The sequence below is a fragment of the Toxorhynchites rutilus genome, chromosome 2, assembly GCF_029784135.1.
Source record: "Toxorhynchites rutilus septentrionalis strain SRP chromosome 2, ASM2978413v1, whole genome shotgun sequence".
NCBI lineage: Eukaryota > Metazoa > Arthropoda > Insecta > Diptera > Culicidae > Toxorhynchites > Toxorhynchites rutilus.
In genome coordinates this window covers 328,931,166-328,958,455 of record NC_073745.1, presented here as the reverse complement: position 1 = coordinate 328,958,455, position 27,290 = coordinate 328,931,166, and the positions used below count along the sequence as shown (strand labels likewise).

Sequence of the window (27,290 nt, the reverse complement as noted above, 5' to 3'; positions counted from 1 at the left end):
GACGGTCCGCCCACCCTCTTTCTCTCTTCTGGACCGAGCCCTAATTACGGCAGCTCATTTATCACATAAATAATAATCAGCTTGACCGGGAACCTTCTGACCACGGCGTGCGCTCCACAAAAACAGTCTGGTTGAACCTAGACGAACCTCGCTAGTTCCAGCCTTCGGTTCCGCCACACCACCAACCAGTCCGCTCCTGCATCCGAGCATGACGGATCGCATAACTTATTAAGATCTTATTACTAACAATAATCTGAATAATGTTGTTTCCGCTCAGTCGTTGCTGTGTGATAACTTCTGGCAAACGGAACCCCGGCGAATGATACTCCCATTGTCCGGACAAATACAGTAAAAGTAGAAAAGTTTGGCAGAAATTCGCTATTAATGTCGGACCGAAATAAGAATAGTAATATAAATGCAATTAATCATACTGAAATAAATAAGCTGGTTTGGTTCGTTCTTTGTTGGAATTGCTTTTCTTCTCCGATTTGCTTGTTCTTCGTTTTTTTCCTGCCTCCCGTCTTCGGAAAGTTGCTATCTGGAAAGACTTTTCCGGTTCGCTACAGCAGAAGAAGAGTGAATCGTCCGCAAAGCGCACCCAAATCATAATTTCACGGTAAAATATTTACCTCTCTGTTTTTTCCCTCCCGACCCCTCAATTGCCACACATCGATAACTTCATCCAGTCTAGGGAGAAGAGGTTGGGAGGACGAGAATTTGCCCAAATTTAATTCCATCATGTCAGTGGAGTTCCTCCCTGGAAATGAGCATATTACTTGTACAAACTGTCTGTTATTGAACAAATTATGTGCCAGGAGTGTGGCCCGGTGAAAATGGGAAATCGTGGGTAGATTTCGAGAGCCAGGTGACAAGTACATTGCCGCCTACTGCTGTATCCGGTCGGGAAGAGCTAGGATTGGAAGGGACACGAAGGTTGGTATACCTAGCCGAGATAGGAGCGGTTCATGTGACACTTTTACATCCATTTTAATACAACTATGTAGCATCGACTGCAGCAGCAAAACCGGCTCAAACGTTGGCCATGTTTTGGAATTTCAGCCTGTGCCGGTGCCAAGGCACGTTCCGACCCAACCCGATGGGGCGAACGACGAGCGAACGGAGAGGCAATGGACAAGATTTACCGTCGTCTGCCGTGTGCTAAAGTGGCACACAACAACAACAAACGACGACTGACATGACAGAAGTGATTTTCGGGACTGGTACACACATCTACATTTCCCCCCCGTTTTCCGGACCCCACATCATCCTGATCAGCAGGATCTCCTCCGGCCGCACGCCAGTTTCACCTGTCAGACTATGCAAGGTCTGATTGTGCTGATTTCGATTTAAATCGGTGTCTCTGGGCCGAGCAACGACGTAATACTAGTGGTTTTGTTCACAGTGGTTTGGTTCTCTGCGAAGTCCGCCGACAAGAACATGTGATGTGTCCTCGCAGGATTCGCAGAATTTCTAAACAATTGTTTTTGTTTCGTTTTTGGTTTGACTTCGAACGGGAAAAAGGTATCTAAACGAATATATCAGCTTCTCCCTTCATTTAAAAACTGGCCACACTTTCCACACGTGTAAGTTTATTGGGCAATACATTCGTTTAAGGGAGTATTCTAGACTAGAAATTTGAAAAAAAACAATTTTTTCCCCTCATATTTCTTTAGTTTAGGACTTATTCAAAATCCTATTATCTACCGAGTTAGAGCCATTTCAGTGATGCTGTATTTAACCTGGTACGGCCATAACAATGAACTTCAAACGCGTTTTTTTCGAACTGGTTTCTTCAAACTGGCGTACACGATATCTCAAGTTCTACTGAACCGATTAATGAACCGAAATTATATGGGTACAATCTGCAGGAATCTCTATCGCATAAACCTCTAAAAAATAACATTTTCTAAATTTTACTATTTAAAAATATCGGGAAATTTAAGAAAAAAACATTTTAAACCGCATTTTGTTTTTTAAATGGCCGGCATTTTGCCAAAAAACATGTTTTTGACTTGTCCGAGCTTCATGCGATAGCGACATCTTTACCGATTTAGAATCTGTTCGATTTTTTTGTTTCAGATAACCAGAAGGGCTGGAATCGTGTACGCCATGGTTCAACTTTTTTTTTAACCTTCTCACTTCATCAGCTCTTAACTATTAAAATTATGGATATTTTTTCTCCGTTCAATCTTTGTTTTATTGTTAAAAGATAAATGAACAAATAATGATATAATGGATAGTAAAAATATTCTTTTTTTTATTGTTACGGAGCTCGAAAAAACGTCCGAAATTCGTGTCTCTACAGTGGAATACCTCCTTAATGTAAATATGTGCGGAAGGTGTTTTCAATTTCGGTTTAAAATACCTTTCTACATAGTACGCTAATAGAAGAACACACATTGTGCACCCCTTGGAGGCGTAACATCCATGACCATGACAAGTATTTTATATTAAAAAAAAATCATGATTTTCAATGAACTTAACCGGTTATTACTTATGGTATTTTCTAACAAAACAAGTCACTATGGAGAAGTCAATGTTATAAAATTTTTCTTCGCTTTTTTATGTTCATTATTTCGTCATACTACATTTTAAATTTCTGTCCTGGAGTGTAAATTCAGAGTCTCGAAAACGAGGGAGCTACTTTCGAAGTGCAAGGGTTTGATCGTTGATATCTCTCTACCGGAAGAACGAAGTGGTATGAAAATAACATTAATCGAAATATAAAAAATCTACGAGAGATGTTTTTACTCATTGGCCAGAAAAACTTGTTTCAATAGCTCAAAACGGCTTCGAAAGCATACTATTTGAATCATTATAAATAGCGATAGCTTCTGCGTATTCCATGATCTTGGAAATCCAAGATGGCGACCGCTACAAAATAGCGGATTATGTACATATTTTCTTAAAATCCCATCAATATGGGTTTTCCCAAACCCCATCAATATGGGTATCGAATGAAAGGGCTTGACCAGTAGAACACAATGATTTATGGAGAATTAATATCAAATATGGCGACCGCTACAAAATAGCGGATTACAAATTTTCTCAGAACCCCATCAATATGTATATCAAATGAAAGGGATTGACTAGTAGAACACAGTTATTTATGAAAAATGGAAATCCAAAACGGCTGTCACCACAAAATGGCGCTATATATATTTTTTTCAAAACTTCATCAATATGGGTATCAAAAGAAAGTTCTGAACTAGTAGAACATGGCAGATGTTGGAAAATCCAATTCCAAAATGACCGCAGTCCCTAAACAACTAATTACTTTTTAAATGGTTTCATTCAGCTTGACCTGTTTCTATGTATGTTTGAATGTTTGTAGGGTTATCCCACATTAATAGAAAATGGTCCCGTTCCTGTTGACTGATTGATCTGAAATTTGGAACATACATTTAATTCTACTGTCATTATTAAACTGCGTATCTCATGATCTTGGAAAATTCAATTTGGCCATCGTTAAAAAATGGCAGAATTATTTGACTTGGAGAACACGAAACATACTAAACAACATAAATTCAAAAGGACGCCGCCACTAAATGGTCGACTATGTTTTTTTTTGTAATCCCCTCAATATCGGTATCAAATGAAATGATTTGACTAATAGAATACAGTACATCATGAAAATATTCCGAATAAAATTAGTTAAGAAATAAACGTTGAATTTCCATTATCCACAGTCAGTTGTTTCATCATATACCCCACGATTCTATTTTAGTCTCATCATTGCCCTAGATTAATGAAGGAACTGATGTGATAATTACTAACAGCTACTTGTCTGATTATTTTCTAGCTTTTAGTACATTAAATCGTTTAACTTAAAACGTTTTATTACTTATTTTATTTTCTAGTTTTTAGTAAATTATCTGTATATCAGTATACTTCTACATTAAAACCATTCAATTTTTTAAATTTTTTATTTCTTACCTAACTTTCTTCGGAATATTTTGATGATATACTATATTCTATTAGTCAAATCATTCCATTTGATACCAATATTGAGGAGATTGCAAAAAAATACATAGTCGACCAATTTGTGGCGGCGACCTTTTCGAATTTATGTTGTTCATAGTGTAGTGTACTGTCCCAATCAAGCCATTCAGCCATTTTTTAGCGGCGGCCAAATTGAATTTTTCAAGATCATGGAATACGTAGTTTTATAATGACAGTAGAATTAAATCTATGTTCCAAATTTCAGATCAATCATTCAACAGGAACGGGGTCAATTTTATATTAATGTGGGGCAACCCTACAAAACACTCAAACATACATACAAACAGGGCAAGCTGAATGGAACCATTAAAAAGTAATTGTTTATTTGGGAACTGCGATCATCTTGGATTTGGATTTTTCATGATCTACTGTATTCTACCATTCAAGCCTTTACATTTAATACCCATATTGATGGGGTTGTGAAAAACATATATATGGCGCTATTTTGTGGTGGCGGCCATTTTGGGTTTACATTTTTCATAAATTACTGTGTTCTACTAGTCAAGTCCTTTCATTTGATACCCATATTGATGGGGTTCTGAGAAAATATGTAATCCGCCATTTTGTAGTGGCCGCCATCTTTGATTTCCATTTTTCATAAATAACTGCATTTTACTAATCAAACCCTTTCATTTGATACCCATATTAGCTATTCAATATGGAATTATTATACAAATTGTTCAAAATTTCCGAAAACCAAAAATAAAATACTCCGGTCTAAAATTCCGGATAATCGAGTCCGACCTGTATTGCAAAGTGGGTGTCAGTGCAACTACAGTTTTTTGCGCTGCATTGATCGTTCTTTCCACACGAAATCGAAATGTTTCAATAAATGTCATATTTCAGAAGTAAGGTTGGATTTGTTTAGTTATTTGGATTAATTTAGGTATATATTGTTTATATCAGGCTAGGCTTGAATCAAATGTATAGAACCAAAACCAATTCTACTAAGATAATGTGTTGAACTCTATGTAAATTAAAAGTGTGAAATAAAAAACGGTTTGTTTGTTATAACTTTTATATTTCTGTTTTCATGAGACTTTTAGAACTTACTAAGACAAATATTATGCGATGCAGAATTTGTCAATATCTCAAGCCTATTCTAAATTTTAGATGGTTTTTCACCCAAAAACTCATGATTTCAATTATAGTTTACTCAAACACAAAAAAACGTAGATGTGAAAATCTCACATTATGTAGAATCAAATATGTTCTTTAAAATGACGCCTAAAAATATTTTACATGTTTGCTCCAGAAAGAATTTTTGGGGAAGAAATATCAATAACAAGAGAGAAGGAGTGTTGTATTCCGGAGAGGACTGCATTAAATTTGAATAAACGATAAATATTGATCAATGAATAGAGATAGATCTGAATGGATAATCAACAATTGCACCTGATATTTTTTTTTTTTTTTTAATAATGAAGGTCGCGCCTCATTCCCCTACATAGGTTTGAGTTGGTCGATTATCTAGTTGATAATTAATTAATACATAACCAGTTTTACAAATAAAAACGAACTGATTTAATTTGCAGATATGAAATCACCTCTTTGTGATATCGGTATTTCACTTAGCTTCGCCTATTCAAAAGTTTCTTCGGACATGTTTGTAAGAAGTCACAGCAAATATTTCAGTTCTGTCAAATCTCAAGAAGAAACGCTGGCTGTCCCGTCAAACTATCCCATAGCATCTTCTGAGTTCACTGTAACCTGACTGCCAAAATTGTCAGACTATTAACTCTTCAGATTAATCGAACATTTGACCCGTTGGATGAATTTCAGGTTGTAGCCTATCCCTTCATTCTGACGGTTGTCTGCTTGATCCTTCAGAAATAGCTATTGAGCCTTCTTTACTTGACAACAGTCGTTCCCTCGATCTTAAACGAACCCCAATCATAGTTGTGCTTCTTTTTAACGAAACTAACATATCCAATTCCACAATAAGAACAAACTCTACCATGTTCCAATCGCTATCACAATTCAGATTTCTCATGGCTGCATTATCGCGCGCGTGCTCAAACTTATGTAGACTACTTTCTATTTTCTTTTTTTTCTCTTTTCTTTTCTTTTCAAAAAATCCTTCATTATCATTGGGACGAAGATGGCAGTTCATTCTTTCATACACATACACAAACACAATTCGTTGAAAACAACTTCGTTCATTACAATTTAACCATTTATATTACATTTTTGATATGTGAAATACAATGTCACTTTTTGGGCACACATATTGCCACATATTCCTGGTTGAGGGTCTTCGTTAGCTTACTACTAAGCGAACGATCATTAGCTCACAACTCAGGGCCCTCAATTGACCTCAATCATCAATTGACAACGTTAACACAACAATCATCAAGTGACGGTAATCCAGCCTCTCTCCGTTCACACACGCGCTGCTGCTTGCAGCAAGAAACGGCGGTAATTGGTGCTACAGGGTAACTTCGATATGACGTACCCTCGATATAACGTCACTCGATATAACGTACACATTTCCAACGTGTAAAGAAGAAAAATGAATATTTTTATTCTGAAAGCAAAATGAATTATCTGTATCGTGATGCTAAAACATGTTTTTTTACCTTTAATCAATCCCGAAATACGGCTGGTTTTGTGATTCCGGATTCTAAATGAATCAAGCTTTAATCAACAGTAGGGAAACATCATGAGAAATGCTGGCTTTGTCTTCTAATTGAATTTATTCAATAACTTTACTAAAACAGTAACACAAAAATGTATTGTAAGCTAAGTTTGTGAGTTTTTATTATGCTTCGATATAACGTACAATTTTGAGAGGGGAATGTACGTTATACCTAAGTTACCCTGTATGAATAACACAACAAGCTTCATATCAACTGTCCCGCTTCATATCGTGAATCTTTCAACTGTGAACAGTGGAACAATAGATATATTCATACGCCGAAAAAGTGACATTATATTATTTACCCCATGTTATCGATAAAATAAGAATGTACACGAATAAATCCGACTCTGTTACTACTGGAGTGATGATGAGCCTGAATAAAATAAAAACCTAATCTAAAAGGGAGGAAACTTCTGATACTAATGCAATCGACCATCGACAAAACGTCATCATCGGCAAAGTTTTGGAAATGTATTCGGTTATCCTGTGCGATCGAAAGGTAGAGAAAAGGTAATGGTAGTTTTTCTGGTACCATTTTGGGGTTTCAAATTCCGGGGACGGTAAGTCTGAGAGCCTACGAATACAAAATGGATGCATGTTATTAACAACATTGACTTACCTTTGGATGTGCTCTCCTGGGGAATGCTACTTTGGGGTCGATCTGAAAAAAAAACGTAATAATACGAATGTTAACGTGATGATCTTAGTAAGAAGCAAACATTGGAGAGTGAACTTGCATAACACTTGGTATCACTTTCCACACAGAGGGTTTCCCCTAATCCTCTGCCAGGAGACAAAACAATAAAACACACTGGCTTGGCACCCACCAGCCAATCGAAGTCATTCCAAACTGCCAAATCCCACCTCCCCCACTTCACATGTGACTACGGAACATAAAGTGTTAAGAATGGTCCCCCTAGCCCGAGTGAAAGGCAAATACTGGCGTACAACTGAACACCAACAGAGCACCAAGGAGCAGATTAATTGAAAACACGCGTGTCATTGTGTTCGGCAACCCTTGGCTGCGGTATAACAATGCCCACATCTCCCTGCTTTCCATCCCTTCTTTTCCTTATTAGGGGATATTTAGCGACAAATGACATCGTGACACCACCGCCACCGGGCGGGGTAAAGGGGGAAGCGATCTTTTGTAATCCGGAAAGTCATCTGATTAGGTCGTCTCCTTTCTGGTCGGGACAGAACGACTCCATAAATCAACCATGCTTTTGTGTCGGTTGACAGCACTCGCAAGCACTCTCATGACAAACCAGGATCTGCGCTGTAAATTCTCATTTGCCTCGACGGAATCCCTCGAAACGAGTCATTGTATTAAAAATGCATCCAAACGGTGTCGAGAGTCGATTTGCACAAAAATTCACACACAGCCACACGCCATTTTCGAGTGGTCCCTTTTGACACTCAGGGGACTTGAAGAAGTAGCCGAGAAAAGCGTCATCAATCGTTTGGAATCCTTTTTTTTTATTTCTCCCGCACACAATTCAGTGGCACCCCGTCCCTTTCCGGCCCCTTCTCCGGTCCAGCTCAACTTGACCACACGTACCGACAGCCGTGTCCAAGCTCGGGATGAAGCGTCAAGATTTGACACAATCTTTTCCGTTGTTCACGGGGAGAACCGAGCCATTTCACAAATAATAAAAGAGTGTACCCTTTCCACCCCACCGATTCCGTAGGACTTCTTGATTGCCGCCAGCAGAGTGCTAAAGGAGCGGGATGGCGGCTTCTACTTCCAGACCGGAGAGTTACTTTGAGGCTTGGGTTTCGTGATTTTTGTTTTGTTTTGCTTTTCTTCGCCCGCTTTTAGGGTCGTTGGTCCAGGAGTGAAATTAAAATGAATAATAAAAAATATTACCTCCCAGGGGATGGTTCAGAAAGAGTTATGTTTGCGCCGAGGATGACCGTCTCGGTTTGTTTTCCGCTTGTTTCAATTTTTTTCGGGACGCAGGATGCGATTGTTAGTGTAGAAGTTATGTACTGTATGGGTCGGACTTTGTCTTTCACTGACTTCGGCTTCCACCAAATTATATGCAAATATTATTTCGCCACGTTTAATGCGTAAACGATGGACCACAGCCTCCCTCGTGTAATCCTACGGAATAATGCAAGTCAAACATTTTGGAAAACAAACGCTGCTATCTGTGTTTAGTCACCCCAACGTGCGTCACTGGTTATCATCTCAAGAAAGCTTCGGCTTGGAAAACCCGAACGGACTTAGCCTTGTTATTTCACCATTTCCTGCATCGATTCGAAGGACAAACCTTTTATAACCACTTATTCGACCATTTCCCGTTCGAGAACGAGCATTCCGCATCCCACCTCCCACTTGGCGTCAAACGCAGGACGCTGGGGGATAGCTCGCACGTATTTATTGTCTACTCGAAGTGGAGAGACAAAAAAAGAAGAATTGCTTCCAGGAGCGATTGACGGAGTGGCGGTGGTGGCTCTACGTTTAATATTATTTTATTTTCTCACTTTCGAAAGAAAAAAAAAAGGAAAGGAAAGGATAGCGAGCGTGCGTTCCAAACAGTGACATAATTCAAAGCAAATACCGTTTGATTGTTATTTCTACGCACCGAACTGGAAAATGGTTTTCCTCCACCGGAAGCAGAAAGGCAAGCCGAAGGTGACGAGATTTCGCCAGAATCAACACTGAATAAAAGATGAACCTGCGGGAATTAACGACCTCTTGTTTGGGGTCCCGTTCTTCGGATGATTCCATTCCCGGGGGAGTAATTTTGCAATTTGGGGACCGGCCGGATTTGCGATTCATATGTGCGTACGTGCGTTTGTGTGTGTATGTGTGTTTGTTTGCTATGATAAGTGGATTGTGCGTTGTTTATGAAGTGTGTGCGCTCCGCGAATGACATCAGGCTTTGGGTGGACGAGCGAAGGGATTCCGAAGAAGATTTGTTTATGCCAAACGTCTTAAAATTGCATGAAACGACAAGATCCAGTGTCATCTCGAATTTTTTTTTGTCAAAAATCGGCATTCTGGGACTTTTGACGTAGGACTACGTCTTTCATTTCTATACCGGGGTGTAAAATCAAAGTTTCGAAAACGAAAGCGTTACGCCGGACACCGAGATTTTGGGCGTTAATAGCTCTTAAACAACTGAACAAAATGGTACGATACAAACTTCATTCGAAAGATAAAATGTCTACGCGTTATATATTTGTTACTTTTTCATCCAAAAACTTGTTTCAATAGTCTTAAATTTGCTTTCAAAACAGGCTATTGAAATCACCAATCGGTATATAAGCGAGCGCCGCTCGGAAATCCACTCAGTTATAATTGAACAGCGATTGAGGTACCATCGCAGAAATGAATGGATGATTAAACTAATCAGGAACTACCTTTCAGACAGAACATTCAGGGTCTCGCTGAATAATATTTGTTCAGATGAATTGAATATTGTGTGGTACACAATAGTAGTACGACCGGTTTGAACATGTGTTCTCACAAACATACAATCAGGCGTACTCTTAGCTGTGACGTCATAACGGCAGTGTGAAAGTAACCGGAACCGCATAAACCGTTGCTTAGTGATCATTGATCCTTGACCTCACTTCCATCATCAACGAGCACGAGGTAAGACGTTTCTCTGTTAAAACAGCTACGCTGGGTGATTCCCTAAAGAAGCTATATTCTGGAAACTCACATTGGCGATCCTGCCAGGAGTTGCTTAATATAGCAACATCTCAAATCCTGTAACCTGTCGATTTTTGCCAAGGTTTCAATAAATTAATAATTTTGAAAAGGGAATCACCCAGATATTGGTTGGTGGTTATTGTCATTTTCTAGCTATCTAAAACTAAAAGCGTTGTAGCGGAACGGGATGTCCGCGGAAGATAGAAGGGTAAAAAAGACCTTTGTGTTTCAGCGGAACGGGATGTTCGCAGCAATTTGAAAATGTTTGTTCGTAGAGTTGTAGCGGAACGGGATGTCCGCAGATTTCCATTATGAGGTAAATTGAAGGGAAGTGGTCCAGCACTTTGGCGGAACGGGATGTCCGCAGATTTCCATTATGCGGAAAATTGAAGGGAAGTGGTCCAGCACTTTGGCGGAACGGGATGTCCGCAGTGGAAGTCCGCAGGTTTCCATTGTGAGGAAAACTGAAGAGAAGTAGTTCAGCATTTTGGCTGAACGGGGTGTTCGCAAATTGCTTGTAGAGCAAGAAAACTGTGAGCGGAACGGGATGTCCGCAGAGTAAGATGTACACAAACAAAACTGACTCAAATGCCGTTGCAATCGTCCTTCTAGCGAAGCGTGATGCCCATATTGGATCCATGTTCGGCAGTGCCAAAAAAAATAAACTGAGATTGGACGAGAAATGCGCTACATCTATTGTGTGAATCCAGCGAAATGTGGAGCAATTCGCCACAAGTCTTGTGCTGTAAATGGCACATTACGCAGCTCGGAACCGAGCACTGGGGAGAATTTATCCTGCATCATCGTGTTCTATTTTCTCATCGCTGCAATGATTTGGTTCGCCATCTTCACGTATGTGTGGCATATGAACTTCAAGACGATCGGAACGATTCATGATCGAATTAGTAAGAATGTATGGTACTTCCTTTTGATTGCGTGCTCCTTGCCTCTGGTTCTGAAGGTTACGGTTATGCTTCTGAGTGAAGTCGATGGAAACCAAACAGTTGAGGCTTGTTTCGTGGATTATGTAAATCCTCCCATAAGAGGGTTACTTCTAGGTCTAGGGATTTTGACTTTTGAGATGAGGATTATCGACGGTAATTAAGTTGAAAAATTCCCGTGAGACAATTATTTCAACTCGTGTCAACAAAAAAGATTCGCCATATCATTTTTACGTGAGGTTTTTTACGTGACGTATTTCGAAACAAATGAAGTGTCTTTTTAGTTTTTGAGTTATAATTTTTCAAATTTAAGTTGTTTTCAGTATTCGTTTGGATGGGAATCTGTACCATGCTTGCGTTCTTGTTTATCATACCTACGATTTCCTGTCATTTACAGGAGTACACAATAGCGAGAGTTGATCAATTGATGAAATAAATTATTCGTGAAATATCATCGATATACAGAGACTTGACAAGTGCGTGCAAGATTCGGCATCGATCGAGTATCGTTATCCTCCGAATAGATTTTTATTTGTCTGTTCGTATCCGCTATTGTTATATCATTGTGGATAGGGACATACTCGACCGTGGAAACCTGGGGTCGTTATTTTCGAAGGCGCTTCAGACCAGACGTCAAGGAACCAGTTAGATTGAAAAACACAAGGTGAAATCGCACAGACCTTCGCGAAACGACAGGAAATCCAAAATCAAGGTTGATTGCCGATTTCCACTATGGCATGGGCAGGTATCATGTCCTCATGTGTGTTTATTTTGTGTAATAGTAATCCACGAAACACGGATGCGAAAAAGAATCAGAGAAAAAAATGAACTTCCACTGAATCAATACTCCCTGTTTATTTACCTTCTGAGATGCTCCGGTCTTCGTCAAAGTATTTTGTTTGTCATTTTATGTTTTGTTTACATCCAGTCATTCGTTTTATGCTTTCCATTTCGCATCGACTCCTTACAGGGGAATGGACAGCAGCATTTTTCAGTATCGCTCCCAGTGCAAGTACAACATGACAAAGGTGGGTACCCGATGCAAAATCAGTGGGTGAAACATCAATTCGGCTTTAATTAAGGATACCTTGTCGCACAGAGAATATTATTTTCAGAAATGTTGCATATTTACCAATCAAGTTAGATGTGCAAACGAAGCGATTACTGTTATCAGCATATACTATTTTTCACTTTAATTTTTTTTTTTTTTTTGGAGAAGAGGGAAGATGTGTGGTACACAATAGTAGTACGACCGGTTTGAACATGTGTTCTCACAAACATACAATCAGGCGTACTCTTAGCTGTGACGTCATAACGGCAGTGTGAAAGTAACCGGAACCGCATAAACCGTTGCTTAGTGATCATTGATCCTTGACCTCACTTCCATCATCAACGAGCACGAGGTAAGACGTTTCTCTGTTAAAACAGCTACGCTGGGTGATTCCCTAAAGAAGCTATATTCTGGAAACTCACAAATATCATTGCAGGGGGCCCCAAGGCAGCATCCTGGGTCCTTTGCTATTTAATATATATACGTCAGATATTCCTCCCTTACCAGGTGATGGCCAGTTGTCTCTGTTCGTAGATGATACGGGCATTGTCTATAAGGGACGAATAACATGTGCTCTGACAGCAAAACTTCAGCGGGGCCTTGATGTCCTGTCTGAGTATTATAACACCTGGAAGATTCGCGTGAATGCGACTAAAACCCAGACCATTCCATATTGTAAATCCCCACGACTTGTTCCGCCTGATGATCTCAGGATCAGCTTGGGAAACAATGCCTTGGATTGGTCAAACGAGGTAACTTATCTTGGTGTCACCTTAGACAGCAAGCTGTTATTCAGACAACATATTGATAAAATCGTGACTAAGTGTGGTATAATGATAAGATCATCATTAGGCCAGAAGGGAATCCATCAGGAGGAGAGTGATGCCACAAACGGTTCCCCGGGAAGATCTCGAAGCAGCCGCTACACACCCACACATACACGCGCGGAATTCTTTCCGTTTGGATGCCATTCAGCATCGAGAAAGATCCGGAAAATAATCTGCCAGTTCCTCTGGGAATTTAAAAATACATTCATGTGAAAGAGTTTATTTGAATGTTTTCCATCCATGTAACACTGTGACCAAATACATTTGGTTTTGTGATTTTTCAATAAATCGCAATTAACAGGATAGCTTCTGAAGATTATTCTTCCCCATCAGTAGGATATTTCCGTATCCAATATTGGATGCACAAAACCTTGTGCCTCCAACGTAACGCTCTCGTTTTCGAAGTTCTCCAAATATTCATTCATTCAGAATGAATTCAGATTCAACTTCAAACAAATGATCTCTAAATCAACGATAGTCCTACGTCACCCTTGCGGTTATACCATAGATATAACCCACTTCCTGTTTTTGAAAACGGAAAATCACCGAAAATCAAGGTTTTCAAAAAAAAAAATTTTTGCCAAAAAAATTGATGCCAAAAAACTCAAACTTTAGCCGCTTTGCGCCACTCTCTCTTAAGTCCGATTGAGCTGAAATTCGGCAGAGGGTGTTATTTCGAGGTGGTGAACATTTTGTATAGCATAACTTTTTGAAATTTCAGGGTCGATTTTTTCCCATACATTCATTGGCATCCTAACTGCGGGCTATTGCTTTTAAGTAAGGCGTCGTGCACAAATTACGTAACATAAGAAGGGGTTGGGGGGGGGGGATTCGGTTCGAGGTTGCGATACTTACTGTGTATTAGAGATAGGAAATTGCGTTACGTAGGGGTGGGGGGGTTCAAATTTTTAGCGTTACGTAATTTGTGCACGACGCCTAACGATAAGATACGCGACGAGTTACCAAAACAGTAGCTTCTCATTTTAGGGTAAAGTCGGTTGCTTTCGTAATACACTAGAAGTTTAATACAAGTGTAGGACAACCCTGGGTAATACGGACAGTGGGGATAAAATGGACAGGTGTTTGATTTGTATAGTAACATTTTGAATTTCAGATTTCTGTTAATGAGAACATCTTCTACATGTTATTCTTTAATATTTAAGCCACCCTATGGCAATTAATACTGATCAAAAGTGGAAAAGAGAAGCTAAAACCGAAAATCATACATGATTCCGCGTGTGGATATAATTTTAGCTGCTTCGATATTAAGCGTTTTGAGAGATTTAATATCAAAATTAAATTCGCTAATGGTTAGATTTCGGTTTGTGAGTTAACAGAGAAGCGATATTAGGTATGTACGAAGAAGTAAATTCATTTTTGAATGGGAAATTAAAATTATTTAAATAATTGTACTGGTGGGGTAAAACGGACAGTTGCCAGTGGGAGTGAGATGGACTGTGAAAAGTCTGTTTAATCTATTCCTAAGGAATGCCCTGCGTCTATAAATGAAAATTAAATCGCCAAATGTGGACTGTTTAGAAGCTGACTGGAACCAAAAGCAAAATAGTTGAGGGCTTGTTCGTTTATACTGCTGAAACGCACGATATCACTTCGATTTTTCATCATTTAACGAAAATTCTCGCGATCGATAAACTTCTACGCTTCATGTCCATATTATCCCCACTATATGTCCGTATTACCCGCATCGAAAAAAATGTTGTACTTTTCGGTTGTTTCAATTTCAGTAAAAAACATTGAAGAACACTTTTATGTAAGATATTTGGCCAATTAAGTAGAAAAACAGTATATTGAAATACAACAAACTGCATCAAAGTTTTGGGAAACATGAGTTTCCAAAGGTATAATAGACGTTCTTCATAACATGTCCGTTTTACCCTCACCTCCCCTACATATCAGACAGGCGGGCCACTGTGATGGTCGGCGCCTTGGCTACTCCTGATCTATATGTAGCCATTCCATACCGAATCGATATAGTGGTTCTCAGATTTTCTTGCAAATCGGTTAATTTGTGGCTTATCGCAATATATTAGGTTGTCAAAAAAGTCCTGCGGTTTTTTTTTTTTTAATTTTCATTTGTTCATAAAATTAGTTACAATCATCTGTTTTAAGTCAAATATGCGCCGTTTTGTTCGATGACTTGTTCCCAACGAGATGCCAACTTCATAATACCCCTGTTATAGAAGCTCGCTTCCTTATTGGCAAAAAACTCGGATAGCCAATTTTCACAGGCCTCTTTTGTGGCTAACTTATGACTACCTAGCTTGTTCGCCATGGACAAAAACAGGTGGTAGTCACTTGGTGCAAGGTCCGGACTATACGGCGGATGCAAAAGAACCTCCCATCCGAGCTCCCGGAGCTTCTGGCGCGTCACCAAAGAAGTGTGTGGCCTGGCGTTGTCCTGATGGAAGACAATGCGGCCTCTGTTTATCAAAGATGGCCTCTTCTTCATGAGTGCTACCTTCAAGCGGTCCAGTTGTTGGCAGTACAGGTCCGAATTGAGCGTTTGGCCATAGGGAAGCAGCTCATAATAGATTATTCCTTGACAATCCCACCAAACACACAGCAGAACCTTCCTGGCCGTTAATGAGGGCTTGGCCACCGTCTGAACCGCTTCAGCGGGCTTCGACCACGACCGTTTGCGCTTCACGTTGTCGTAAGTGACCCACTTTTCATCGCCAGTCACCATCCGCTTCAGAAACGGGTCGATTTTGTTGCGATTCAGCAGCGATTCACATGCGTCGATACGGACAAAGATGTTTTTTTGCGCCAACGTGTGTGGCACCCATACATCGAGCTTCTTTGTGAATCCAAGCTTCTTCAAATGGTTAATAACGGTTTGATGACTTATCCCCAGCTCTTGGCCGATGCTACGGCTGCTACTATGCCGGTCTTTCTCGGCTAATTCAGCGATTTTGTCGCAATTTTCGACGACAGGCCTTCCGGAGCGTGGCGTATCTTCGACGACCTCTACACCAGAACGAAAACGTTGAAACCATCGTTGTGCGGTGGAAATGGAAACTGTATCGGGTCCATAAACTGCACAAATTTTATTGGCAGCTTGAGATGCATTTTTGCCTTTGTCATAGTAGTACTGTAAAATATGTCGGATTTTCTCTTTATTTTGCTCCATATTTGCGACACTATAACTCACGAACGACTTCTTCTTCTTCAATGGCACTAACGTTCCTAGAGGAACTTCGCCGTCTCAACGTAGTATTACTTGCGTCATTTTTATTAGTACTTAGTTGAGATTTCTATGCCAAATAACACGCCTTGAATGCATTCTGAATGGCAAGCTCTAGAATACGCGTGATCACAGTGCAAGTCGGAGGAAATTTCTTTGACGAAAAATTCCCCCGACTAGAACGGGAATCGAACCCGAACACCCGGCATGTTAGTTATGACGCTAACCACTCGGCCAAGGGAGCACGAACGACTTAACCAAACAAAACACTGTCAAGGACTATATTATAGCCCGCAAAAATACCTTTCCAACAAGCTATAGCATGACTCGATACAATGAATACAACTAGAACTACGCGCTTACAACGACACCTCGTGGAAAAACCGCAGGACTTTTTTGACAGCCTAATATTAGACCCGTATTTTCATTTATTTTTTTCTTTTGGCTGTGGCTTCCATTTTCGGGTGGTCCGAAAATCAAATTTCCCTTTTTTCAAACAATGATTTTAATCAAAAATTCATATCATTTGAACTACTGGATCGATTCATGTGATTGACATATAACATTGAAGCCACGCTAGTTTTTTGACGTGGGACTACGTCTAATTGGAGTATAGGGGGGTGGGGGGGTAAAATGAAAACCTAAACACAGAACATGCAGGAAAAAATGAAAGATTCCTTATGCTTATAACTCCAAGATTTCTTACTGGATCGGAAAGATGTTTACGTCAATTGATAGGCAATATTTCTACGCATCTATCGCGATTAATAAAATGTTATTTTTTATTAGATAAACAATCGAATAACTGTAAAATGTTAAGCGTTATCTAAACGCCGTAACTACTGCCTCGTTTTGATTGACCCGATATACGGTTTCCCCCTACACAGCCATCAAAGCCAAGCAGCCCTGGGGAAAACGGCATTGCAAATACATGAAGGTATGGGAATTTTTTTTTCACCGAAATGTGTTTCCTAACACAGACTTCAGAACCAAGCAGCGTTGAAGAAATCGACATTGCAAATACATGAAAGTATGAGGTATTTTTGTTCCGACTGAAATGTGTTTCCCTAACACAGAATTCAAGTCACTGGAGCGTGGGGAAATTGGCTTTGCAAATACATGAAAGTCAGGGGTATTTTTGTTCCAAATGAAATGTGTTTGCCTAACACAGACTTCAAAACCAAGGTATCTGGGGAAATCGGCTTTGCAAATAAATGCAAACTGCGAGTACTTTTGTATTCGCTTGCCTTTGTGCAGACTAAAATATGTTTCCTTAACACGGTCTTCTAAACTTAGGAACCTGGGAAAATCGTGCAGACACTAGAGCGAATGAACTTTCAAGTTTAAAGCCTCTATAGTATAAAAAGTAGAAGTTGAAGTTGTTGATTCATGCAAGCTGGGGGTACTACTGCACCCGCATGTTTTTTTTACACACCGAAAAGTGTTTTCCTAGCACGGATTACAAAAACGGGTACGAACACAACGCTTTGGCTCGGTTATTCAAGATTGCATTGAAGGATATGCCTTCATATCCACTGCTCATTGAATTTATATACATACCATTTGATGATTAGGCAAAATGTTGATAACCATTTGCTGCGATAACGCCTTTTGATTAAACAATATGCGTTCGACGTACATGTCAAAATCGAAACTGAGTGCCTGAAGTTCATCAAATCAAGCAAATTCGCGGATCGAGAAGTACGCAAACTTGAGAGATGCAAACTTCAGAGGGAAATGTAAAATAAAATAGTCGTTTTATAATTCTTCCGTTCACAAATTTTGTCCTAGGCATCATGAAAACGTGGAAGGATTTACTTGTAACGAAAAACATAATCTATCACAATGCATGAATTGACCTTACATGGCATTTATTCAATCTTTTTACTTTCAAAGCAAATATATTGAATTCAATTAAATTCAGAAATTGTTTCATTCAATCAAAAATTTAATCAATACAAACAAATGATTGCTAAACTAAAAAGTCCCACGTCAACCTTTCGGTTATATCATAGATATAACCCACCCATTTTTTTTTTAAATATTTCATTTGCGAGAATTTGATAACTAGATAACGAAGAAAACACCTCTCTATTTTTTGGATATGTAAAAAACTTAGCTTTCAAAAAAAATATATTAAAATAATAGCGCCCTCTATCTTTAGCCATGTAAACTATAAAAAAAACAATCAATTGTTACGAAAAAAAAAATTTTTTTTTTCGAGTAAAATATGTTTTTCAAAAAATACTTGCATTGGCTTCAATTTGATATGTCGATCATCTAAATCGGTCGAATAGTTCAGAATTTACAGATTTTTTCCAAACTACTACCCGCAATCTTCATGAAGACCTGAGAAACATGATATCGCTTTGACATGGAATGGCTGTATGAATCTGAACCAAGATGTATGCAATATTATCTAGGGAACTATAGAGTGAGTTCGAATGCTTACCTTTTTACCATCTAATTCGTGTGTACCGTGTGCTAATACTTTATCTACGCTGGCAGGATCGCCGAATGTGATGAAGCCGAACCCTCTGAAAAAAGATGAACAACAAAAAACAAACAGTTCTGATTATCGATTATCGAAGTTTGAAATTATAACTAGCATAGATATTTGGGAAATTATCAACTTATAGTAATTGAACCCGAATACTCGTAGTCCAGTATGACCTGTGTTTTTCTAGAACGTTATGAGGAAGATTTAATTCAGTATAACGACGAAAGTCTAAGTCTTTTTGTCTAAGGCTCCTTAAATGGTATTGAATAATTTATATATGATTGTAGTTTATCATTCATTACACGCGATTTTTTTTTATTCTCCACAACCAATATGAAAGCCATACAAACAGACGGAATAAAATGTTTTCGACAGAATAAGTTGTTCAAAAGCAAGTTTTAAAGCACAATCAAATTTCGAAAAGACCTATAATTTCCTTATTTCAACACATTGAGGACCGCAAAGAAATCTGTAAGACATACGCCTGGGACCGCACGTTTTGGGGCAAACTTGTACGCTTCATTTGTTCGGATTCCACGAACGAGATCGTTCCCTTTGGTGTGGATGAAACGTAGGCAAGGCATCGGTAGGCCTAGGATTCTTGGCAGACCAAGGATTTAACCGTCAAGTGTAGAAAACATGGGTTATTTCGTGATCCATCCGTAACAGACGGAACGCGAAATACGAGAAAATCCGTGAGCGGTCCTTAATGTGTTAATATTATTCATTCGGATTTTGGTATTATTTCATAGTTATTGGTTGTAATCCAAATATGTTGATAAAATAGTTTTTGTTAAATATTTCAGGATTTAATTTTTAGGGCTTTTGTTGATAAAATTGACTTGTAACACTCTGAATATGATTATAGTTGGAAATATGTTTTAAAGTGTTTAAGGTGTTCGTACACCCGAAACCAATATTTATCACATTTTTGACGTCATCATACATCATTTTAAATGCAATTTAAAATAACATTAAAAGTGCTATTCGGAGATGTCATACATACCGTACACGTGCTCCCTTGGCCGAGTGGTTAGCGTCATAACTAACATGCCGGGTGTTCGGGTTCGATTCCCGTTCTGGTCGGGGGATTTTTTCGTCAAAGAAATTTCCTCCGACTTGCACTGTGATCACGCGTATTCTAGAGCTTGCCACTCAGAATGCATTCAAGGCGTGTTATTTGGCATAGAAATCTCAACTAAGTGCTAATAAAAATGACGCAAGTAATACTACGTTGAGATGGCGAAGTTCCTCTAGGAACGTTAGTGCCATTGAAGAAGAAGAAGATACATACCGTACACACACTGGTATCCCATTTATTAAAGTGAGAGGCTAGTTTATGTGTGTAATACGCACCCCTAAGCGAGAATGAATTTATCTTGACCGTGCTCTTAAAAGTTAAGGTAACAACTACGTCAGTACGTAGATTAGTTAACCCTCAGTCATCTGTAATCGTTCTGATACTGAATAACAAAAGTGCTACGAATTTTATGTTGTAATGCGACCAAATTCTAAATTTCCAATCATATGGTGTTAAATGGCCCAGCAGAAGTATAATATGCTCATAAGTTATTTCTCTCAGAGACTATAAAGCTCAGGGAAACAGCTTGTATGAATGAGAGATTCCAGCAATCTATTCCCTTCATACCCACCAGCGAAGAGAAGAAACCGTTTCTCCGGTGAGCGTGTTCTCCCAGTATTCGTACATTGATTCTCCAGTCCGCGCTCTTTTTTCCTGCATTCTCTGAGCACATAATATAGATGCCAGATGTAAAGACATGTTTCCGTTTTGAAGACATTTAATTTTATGAAAACATACTGAGGTCATTTCAAAGTATGTGAAAACAATTGTTTGTGTGATTTATCGAACATGATGTATAAATATCGTGATGGTTTGCTAATTTTTGTTCATTATGTTTACAATTGAAGACATTTATTCGTGCCATGCAGAGATATTTGAAAAAATCATCTGGCATCCCTCACGTACAAGCTATTTCTCTCGTGAGATTGTTATCCGGCTGAAAGCGAGCAAATTGCCCCGATCGAGGGTATGCCATACTGCATTACCATACATGGTAAGCTGTTGCGGAAAATATCAAATTGAGAAGGAAATGAATCCTTTCTTGCCATTTTCTTCATCTTTGATATTCACTGAGAACTCGACTCAATAAATATGACCCACAATTATCGCGTCTGAATCGGTTCCAAGCAACAAAAACTTTATAGAAATGGTTTAGAAAATTACATCGAAAACCGCTTCCTGATAAAATTATTTTTCTTAGTTTTTAAAGCATGTTACAAATGTAAAACTTACATGGTAGGATTCTAACATTAATTAGCACGATTGCCTATATCCATTGCATTTCTATTCTTGCTGGTTCACGAGAAAATCAGGCGGAGCAAATTGCCTGGCAGGTGCGTTTAAGACACATCTCCTCTATCATAGCGTTAAAAAATAAGAGATCCTTTTCCAGTTACGCACAAATCAAAGGTTTCACGTTTGAATATAATTTTTTCTCTTCCGAGTATACGTATTCCATCCATCCCAGTTTTATCCCAGAACGGTGCAATTTTTTGTGCAATTAAAGCTGATACTCAGTCTAAGAGATTGAGAAGTCTACTCCATCCATACAAACATTTTACACTTTAAAAGCAGCACACGGCGCGGCACCAAGGCACCACTTTTATTCGTGCATTTGACGATATAACACAATAAAAAGCATCCTTTTTGCCAAAGCTAGTTTGTGCTTGGGAACAACTATATTACGATCTGGGATTACATAAAATACACTATAAGAAGAAGTAAAATTAAACGTCAGAGTTTTCAGTTTAATTGTGAAAATATTTCTATGTGTCGTCTAGTTGCAAAATCGGCGTACTTCAGAAATTTGAGAAATTCCTTTTTTCGGTTTCTTAAACCTTAGATACATTGTCACACTTATTTGCAGAGAACAACAGCGCCAAAATCGATAAACTTCCTATAAAACACGCGTTTGGAAATCATTATGTGCAGCAAATCCTCTCAAAACCAAAATCTCATCATTCTGTTTAATATCTTTAATTCCAATTAATTATTTTTTATGTATCTGCAGCAATAGAAAAATTTCCCGCGTCTCAAAATAAAAAAAAACTTTTAACTAAGTCCAAATAATTTAGAAATTCTTTTTTCTGTTCAAATTGGCCACCCAAATTAAACGGGTGCATGCGCCTGATTCATTAATGGCATAAATGAAATCATCAGATGAGTAAGATTTCTCTATTTTGTTAATTCTAGGGTTCGATATTTTTCAGATGCTTATGTAAACTTTCTGTTAATACGTTGAGCCCAGCATGGTCCCTAGGGTGGAAAAGCGCTGACTGACTGGGACTGACAGTTACAAAATGAGAAAATAAAAACATATACGGTTTGTTTCGGATGTTTTACAAAATGTAAATACTTTCAGTTGAATTTCTGACTATTTGCTATTTAAACAATAAGTATTTTTGGGAGCTGGGACCGACACTGGTATTGTGCAAATGCTCTTGATGTGGGCTGAATGGAAAGCGCAGCAACAAAATTTGGGGGCTTAGCGTGTTAATGTGTCAAGGAGGTAATAGTGACAACAGTATTGCTAATTTTGCTAGTATTGCTCTTGCTAAAGAAAATAGTGATTTTTGTGTTAGAAGGGACGTATAAATTTGATAATATCAAAGATTGTTTTTGCTGTTATTTTTTCCATAATATCATTATTCCATTCAAACGTAAGGTCCATAAACCATTCCAAACGTTAGTCATGTAATATTCAAAAATGTTTATAAACGACTAATTTTCACCATATCAAAAGCCAAAAAGCATTATAAATTGCGCAACATCGTTGAAAATATTTTTGATAATAGCAATTGGAGATATAGTGACCGAAAATTTCCAAAAAGCTTCTTATCATGCGGAGGATAGTTGGGGCAGCAAATTATTTCATAACTCGTTAGTACGTTAATAAAATTAAACTGATTTGAGATAGTGCGTGAAAAAGAGTTGCCGTCCAATAGATCTTCACTATTTTTTTTTTTTTGGCAGACTTATCTCACTTCTTAACTAGGCGAACCTAGCCAGAATTTTCACCTGCCCCCGGGCTTCTGAATGCCAAAGGGGGACTAGGCTCTGCGGAATGCACGTATCTGCATGCTCGTGCTGTTTTAGTCCTGACCGAGGAATTGTCGGACAATCGCGCAGGTGCTAAGGATGACCGACTTTTGGATGCCGGCCAATTCCTTCTCGATGTTCAACACCTTTAGCGCTTCCAGAAGTGTCTTCGGGATAATTCCAGTTCCAGAGAGAACGACTGGAACAATTCTTGGGACCTCCCTTAGCCCCCACATTTCCTTGAGCTCCACGGCCAATGGTCGGTACTTGCAGATTTTGCGACCGTGGGTCTCCTCCAGATTCTGGTTCAGTGGAATAGCGACATCGATGATGGTGACTTTGCGGTCGCTCTTGTCGTAAACCATTATATCTGGGCGGTTGTGGTGGATCGAGAGGTCGGTCAGAACAGTGCGATCCCAGTACAGCTTGAAACTTTATGTTTTCTTTTTTTTTTATGATGATGGTCCCACCTCTTTCCCCTACATAGGTTTGAGCTGGACGAGTTATCTTGTGGATAATTATATGGAGGAGTTTCTTTGTAATATCAAATCAACCAGTAAGCTAGTTAAAAACAAAAAACGGTCCGGTTGTACCACTGGCATAGATTGTTTATCAAAAGAACAAGTAAGGGCATTATCTAAACGCTAAATATTCCATGGCATGTCAAGAAAATTTCCAATCCGGGAAGACACTTGACCGATCGGGAATCGAACCCAATGCCTATATCAGCATTAGCCATGAATTTACAAGGGATTTCCCGCTTTACTAGATTCCCGAGAACGATCTACTAATGCGATCGCTTTCGAGTCCAGACAGCTGAGCAACCCCGAGCCTAATTCTAGCCGACACTTCAGGCCCAGTAACTCTCCCAAGGCATGTCAAGAGAATTTCCAACCCGGGAAGACCCTTGACCGATCAGGAATTGAACCTAATACCTATGTCAGTACCAGCCTTGAATTTACAAAGGAAATCCCGCTTTAATGGATACCCGACAACGATCTGTTAATCGTTTTCGAGACCAGACAGCTGAGCAAACCTAAGCCTAATTCCAGCCGATACTTCAGGCCCTTCATTCAACCTTGGGTATAATCGCGTCAATCTGAATCTGCAATGAGATTTGCCACAACACAGAAAGATCTCGTCAATCATCTGTCAAAAGGATAAATTTACAAGTATTCCGGTTGAGCTATCCCTAGCTTCTTTTCAGTTTCCACTTTCAATCCCTTGGAATGGATCGATCTTATTAAACAAAACAAAAACAAAGAAAAAAATCACTTTTGCCAATGTTCAATTTCAAATTTTACTATGCCGGTTCACGCGCGCGATGCTCAAACTCTTGTAGACTTCACAATTATTTTTAAACTAATCTAATAACTAAAATTATTAAAAATTGAAGAAAAAAAAATAATAAAAACAACATACCATCATCATCATATTCATTATGTAATAATGATGACGGTCCCACTTTATTTTCCTACAACGATTTGAGCTGGACGAATTTTCTTTGATAACTATATATATATATATATATATATATATATATATATATATATATATATATATATATATATATATATATATATATATATATATATATATATATATATATATATATATGGATTTCTTTTATAATACAAACAAAACCAGTATATTAGTTAAGAGCATATACATAGATTGTCACTCGAAAGAGCAAGTAAAGGCATTATATGAACGCTAGATATTCCAAGGCATGTCAAAAGAATTTCCAATCCGGGAAGACCCTTGACCGATCAGGAATCGAACCTAATACCTATATCCATACCAGCTTTGAATTTACAAAGGAAATCCCGCTTTACTGGATACCCGACAACGATCTGTTAATCGTTTTCGAGACCAGACAGCTGAGCAAACCTAAGCCTAATTCCAGCCGATACTTCAGGCCCTCCATTCAAACTGGGGTATAATCGCTTCAATCTGAATCTGCAATGAGATCTGCCACAACACAGAAAGATCTCGTCAATCATCTGTAAAAAAGAAAAAAATACAAGAATTCCGGTTGAGCTATCCCTAGCTTGTTCGCAATTTCCACTTTCAATCCCTTAGAATATGATTTTCTTAAAAACAGAACCATTTTTTTAGCCAATGCTCAATGTTAAGCTTCTCTATGCCGTTTCACGTGCACGATGCTCAAACTGTTGTAGACTACTCGAAATGTATAAAAAAAATAAATAAATTAAAAACGAGTACAAACAAATAAAATACCACCATCATCATAGTCTAATGATAAAAAAGACAAAAGCACAAAAAAAATTAATCCGTTATAGCTTCGTCATCTTACATACTAACATTGATTACACACCAGGTCAAAAATTTAAATCATGCTTCAAAAACTCTTTACAAATACTACGAAACATTCGAAGGCTTGTTGCTGTCTTTGCCTCATTAGGTAAGGTATTATACAGTCGATATCCCTTATAAAAAATTGAATTTTGGGTACACGACATTCGGAAGTTCATGGTTCTGAGGTCGCTTGCTTGTCTTGTATTATATCGATGCATGTCTCTTCCATACATTATAGTGTTTCGTAGGTAATTCGGCGTCATATTATTAGTCATTTTGTATATAAACGTGAGCGTGCAATATTTAATACGCTGACTGACTGACATCCATTGTAGGCATTCTAGCATGAATCTCCGCGGAGTTCGTCGATCACATCTCAATATCAGGCGCATAGCCTTGTTTTGCAACATTTGCATTCTTTCCATCTGTCTCTTATTTGCAAGAAATAGTACAGATGCACAATAATCAAAATGTGGAGCGATCAGCGCTTTGTAGATCGTTATTTTGCTTTCAAAAGTCAAGAAACGATTTATTCTACAAAGCACTCCATATTTTTGAGCTGCCTTCTTTATAGTATAATTAATGTTCTCTTCAAAAAGCAGCGTTTCGTCTAGAATAACGCCAAGATATTGGATTGATGATACTCTTTCTACGGGTTGCCCATCTATACTTATACTTAGATTGCCACTATCAAGGCTGCGTGTCGACACTACCATGTATTTCGTTTTACTTATATTTAATTTCAATTTTTTCCATTTTAATCAGTCATCTAAGTTTTGTAGTTCAAGATTCATTTTTCTGTAACAGTCTTGCAATGTATCTGCCACAACAAATATCGCTGTGTCGTCAGCGAACAAATTCACGTCGCTGTCATTTAACACCTGTTTGATGTCATTGATATAAAGCAAGAAAAGTAACGGCCCCAGAACACTTCCTTGAGGCACACCCAGATTCACTGATCCCGCCGATGATTTACTGTCCCTATAAATAGTGATTTGTGTTCGCCCGCTTAAGTAGCTTTCAAACCACGTCAATACAGGTCCAGTTACATCATAACTGGAAAGTAGTTTTATCAATTTACACCGGTCTACTGTCTCGAAGGCCCTTTTCAAATCAATAAATACCGTCAAAATAACTTTCTTCTCCTCTATAGCCTGTTTCCATTTTAGAAGCAACAAATTAAGAGCCGTTTCACAAGAGTGGTTTTTCCTAAATCCAGACTGTTCATCTACCAGTATTTCATTTTCCGTTATATGTTCCAGAAGTTGATCTTTGACAACGATTTCTAGGATTTTTTCGTACATTGGTAATATATTAACTGGTCTACGGTCTTCTGGTTTGGTCGATTTCGGATTTTTTGGAATCGGTATGACAACGGATTTCTTCCAACTATGTGGGCATTCACCTCGAATCATCGACTCATTTACTATATATAGTAGATTCTCTTTGATTAAATCAAATGCATCTACTAATACCGTTTTATTGATATCGTCAACACCCGCACAGTTTCTTAAATCCATCACAACCTTCCTCAGTGTTTCCATACTGATGGTTCTAAAGCATCTCCATTGTGAAGACAAACTAGGAAAAGCAAGATTTAGTCGATTTGTAGGAGGCACAATACCATTGTGGATTTCCTCCACACTTGACGTGAAAAATTTGTTCAATTTTTCAGCTGTTATGAAATTACATTCTGTATTACCGTCAAATTCAATGTCGATATCTTTACTTCCGCATGGATTACACAAATCTTTTATTTTTTTCCACAGCTTCTTTGGATCATGTTGAACTGCCATTATTTCACTTTGAATTAATTTATTTTTGGAATTCTTTAGTTCACGTACATAAATATTTCTCCATACTTTGTACATGTCCCAATATTTAATACTGTTTGTACGTTTAGCTATTATTAGGTAATGATCCCGTTTTTTTCTGATGGAAGCTAGCGTAGTGGTATACCAAGCTTTGTCTCCGCTCTGTCTTTGTGCTGGAATGCCCGATCCTCTAGGGGTCAATA

The 27,290-nt window shown here is 38.5% G+C and overlaps 1 protein-coding gene across 5 annotated transcripts in view; it reads right to left on the bottom strand.

Moving 5' to 3' along the window:
• LOC129769306 (RNA-binding protein Musashi homolog Rbp6) overlaps nt 1–27,290 on the bottom strand; it is a 1,713,766-nt gene that overhangs the window by 854,494 nt on the left and 831,982 nt on the right. For all 5 annotated transcript variants that reach the window (XM_055771465.1, XM_055771464.1, XM_055771461.1 and 2 more), the window contains 2 exons: nt 18,787–18,871; nt 7,263–7,304 (listed from right to left, as the gene is read on the bottom strand). In XM_055771465.1, coding sequence (XP_055627440.1) covers nt 7,263–7,304; nt 18,787–18,871 — 127 coding nt within the window. The remainder of the gene's footprint in view (nt 1–7,262; nt 7,305–18,786; nt 18,872–27,290) is intronic.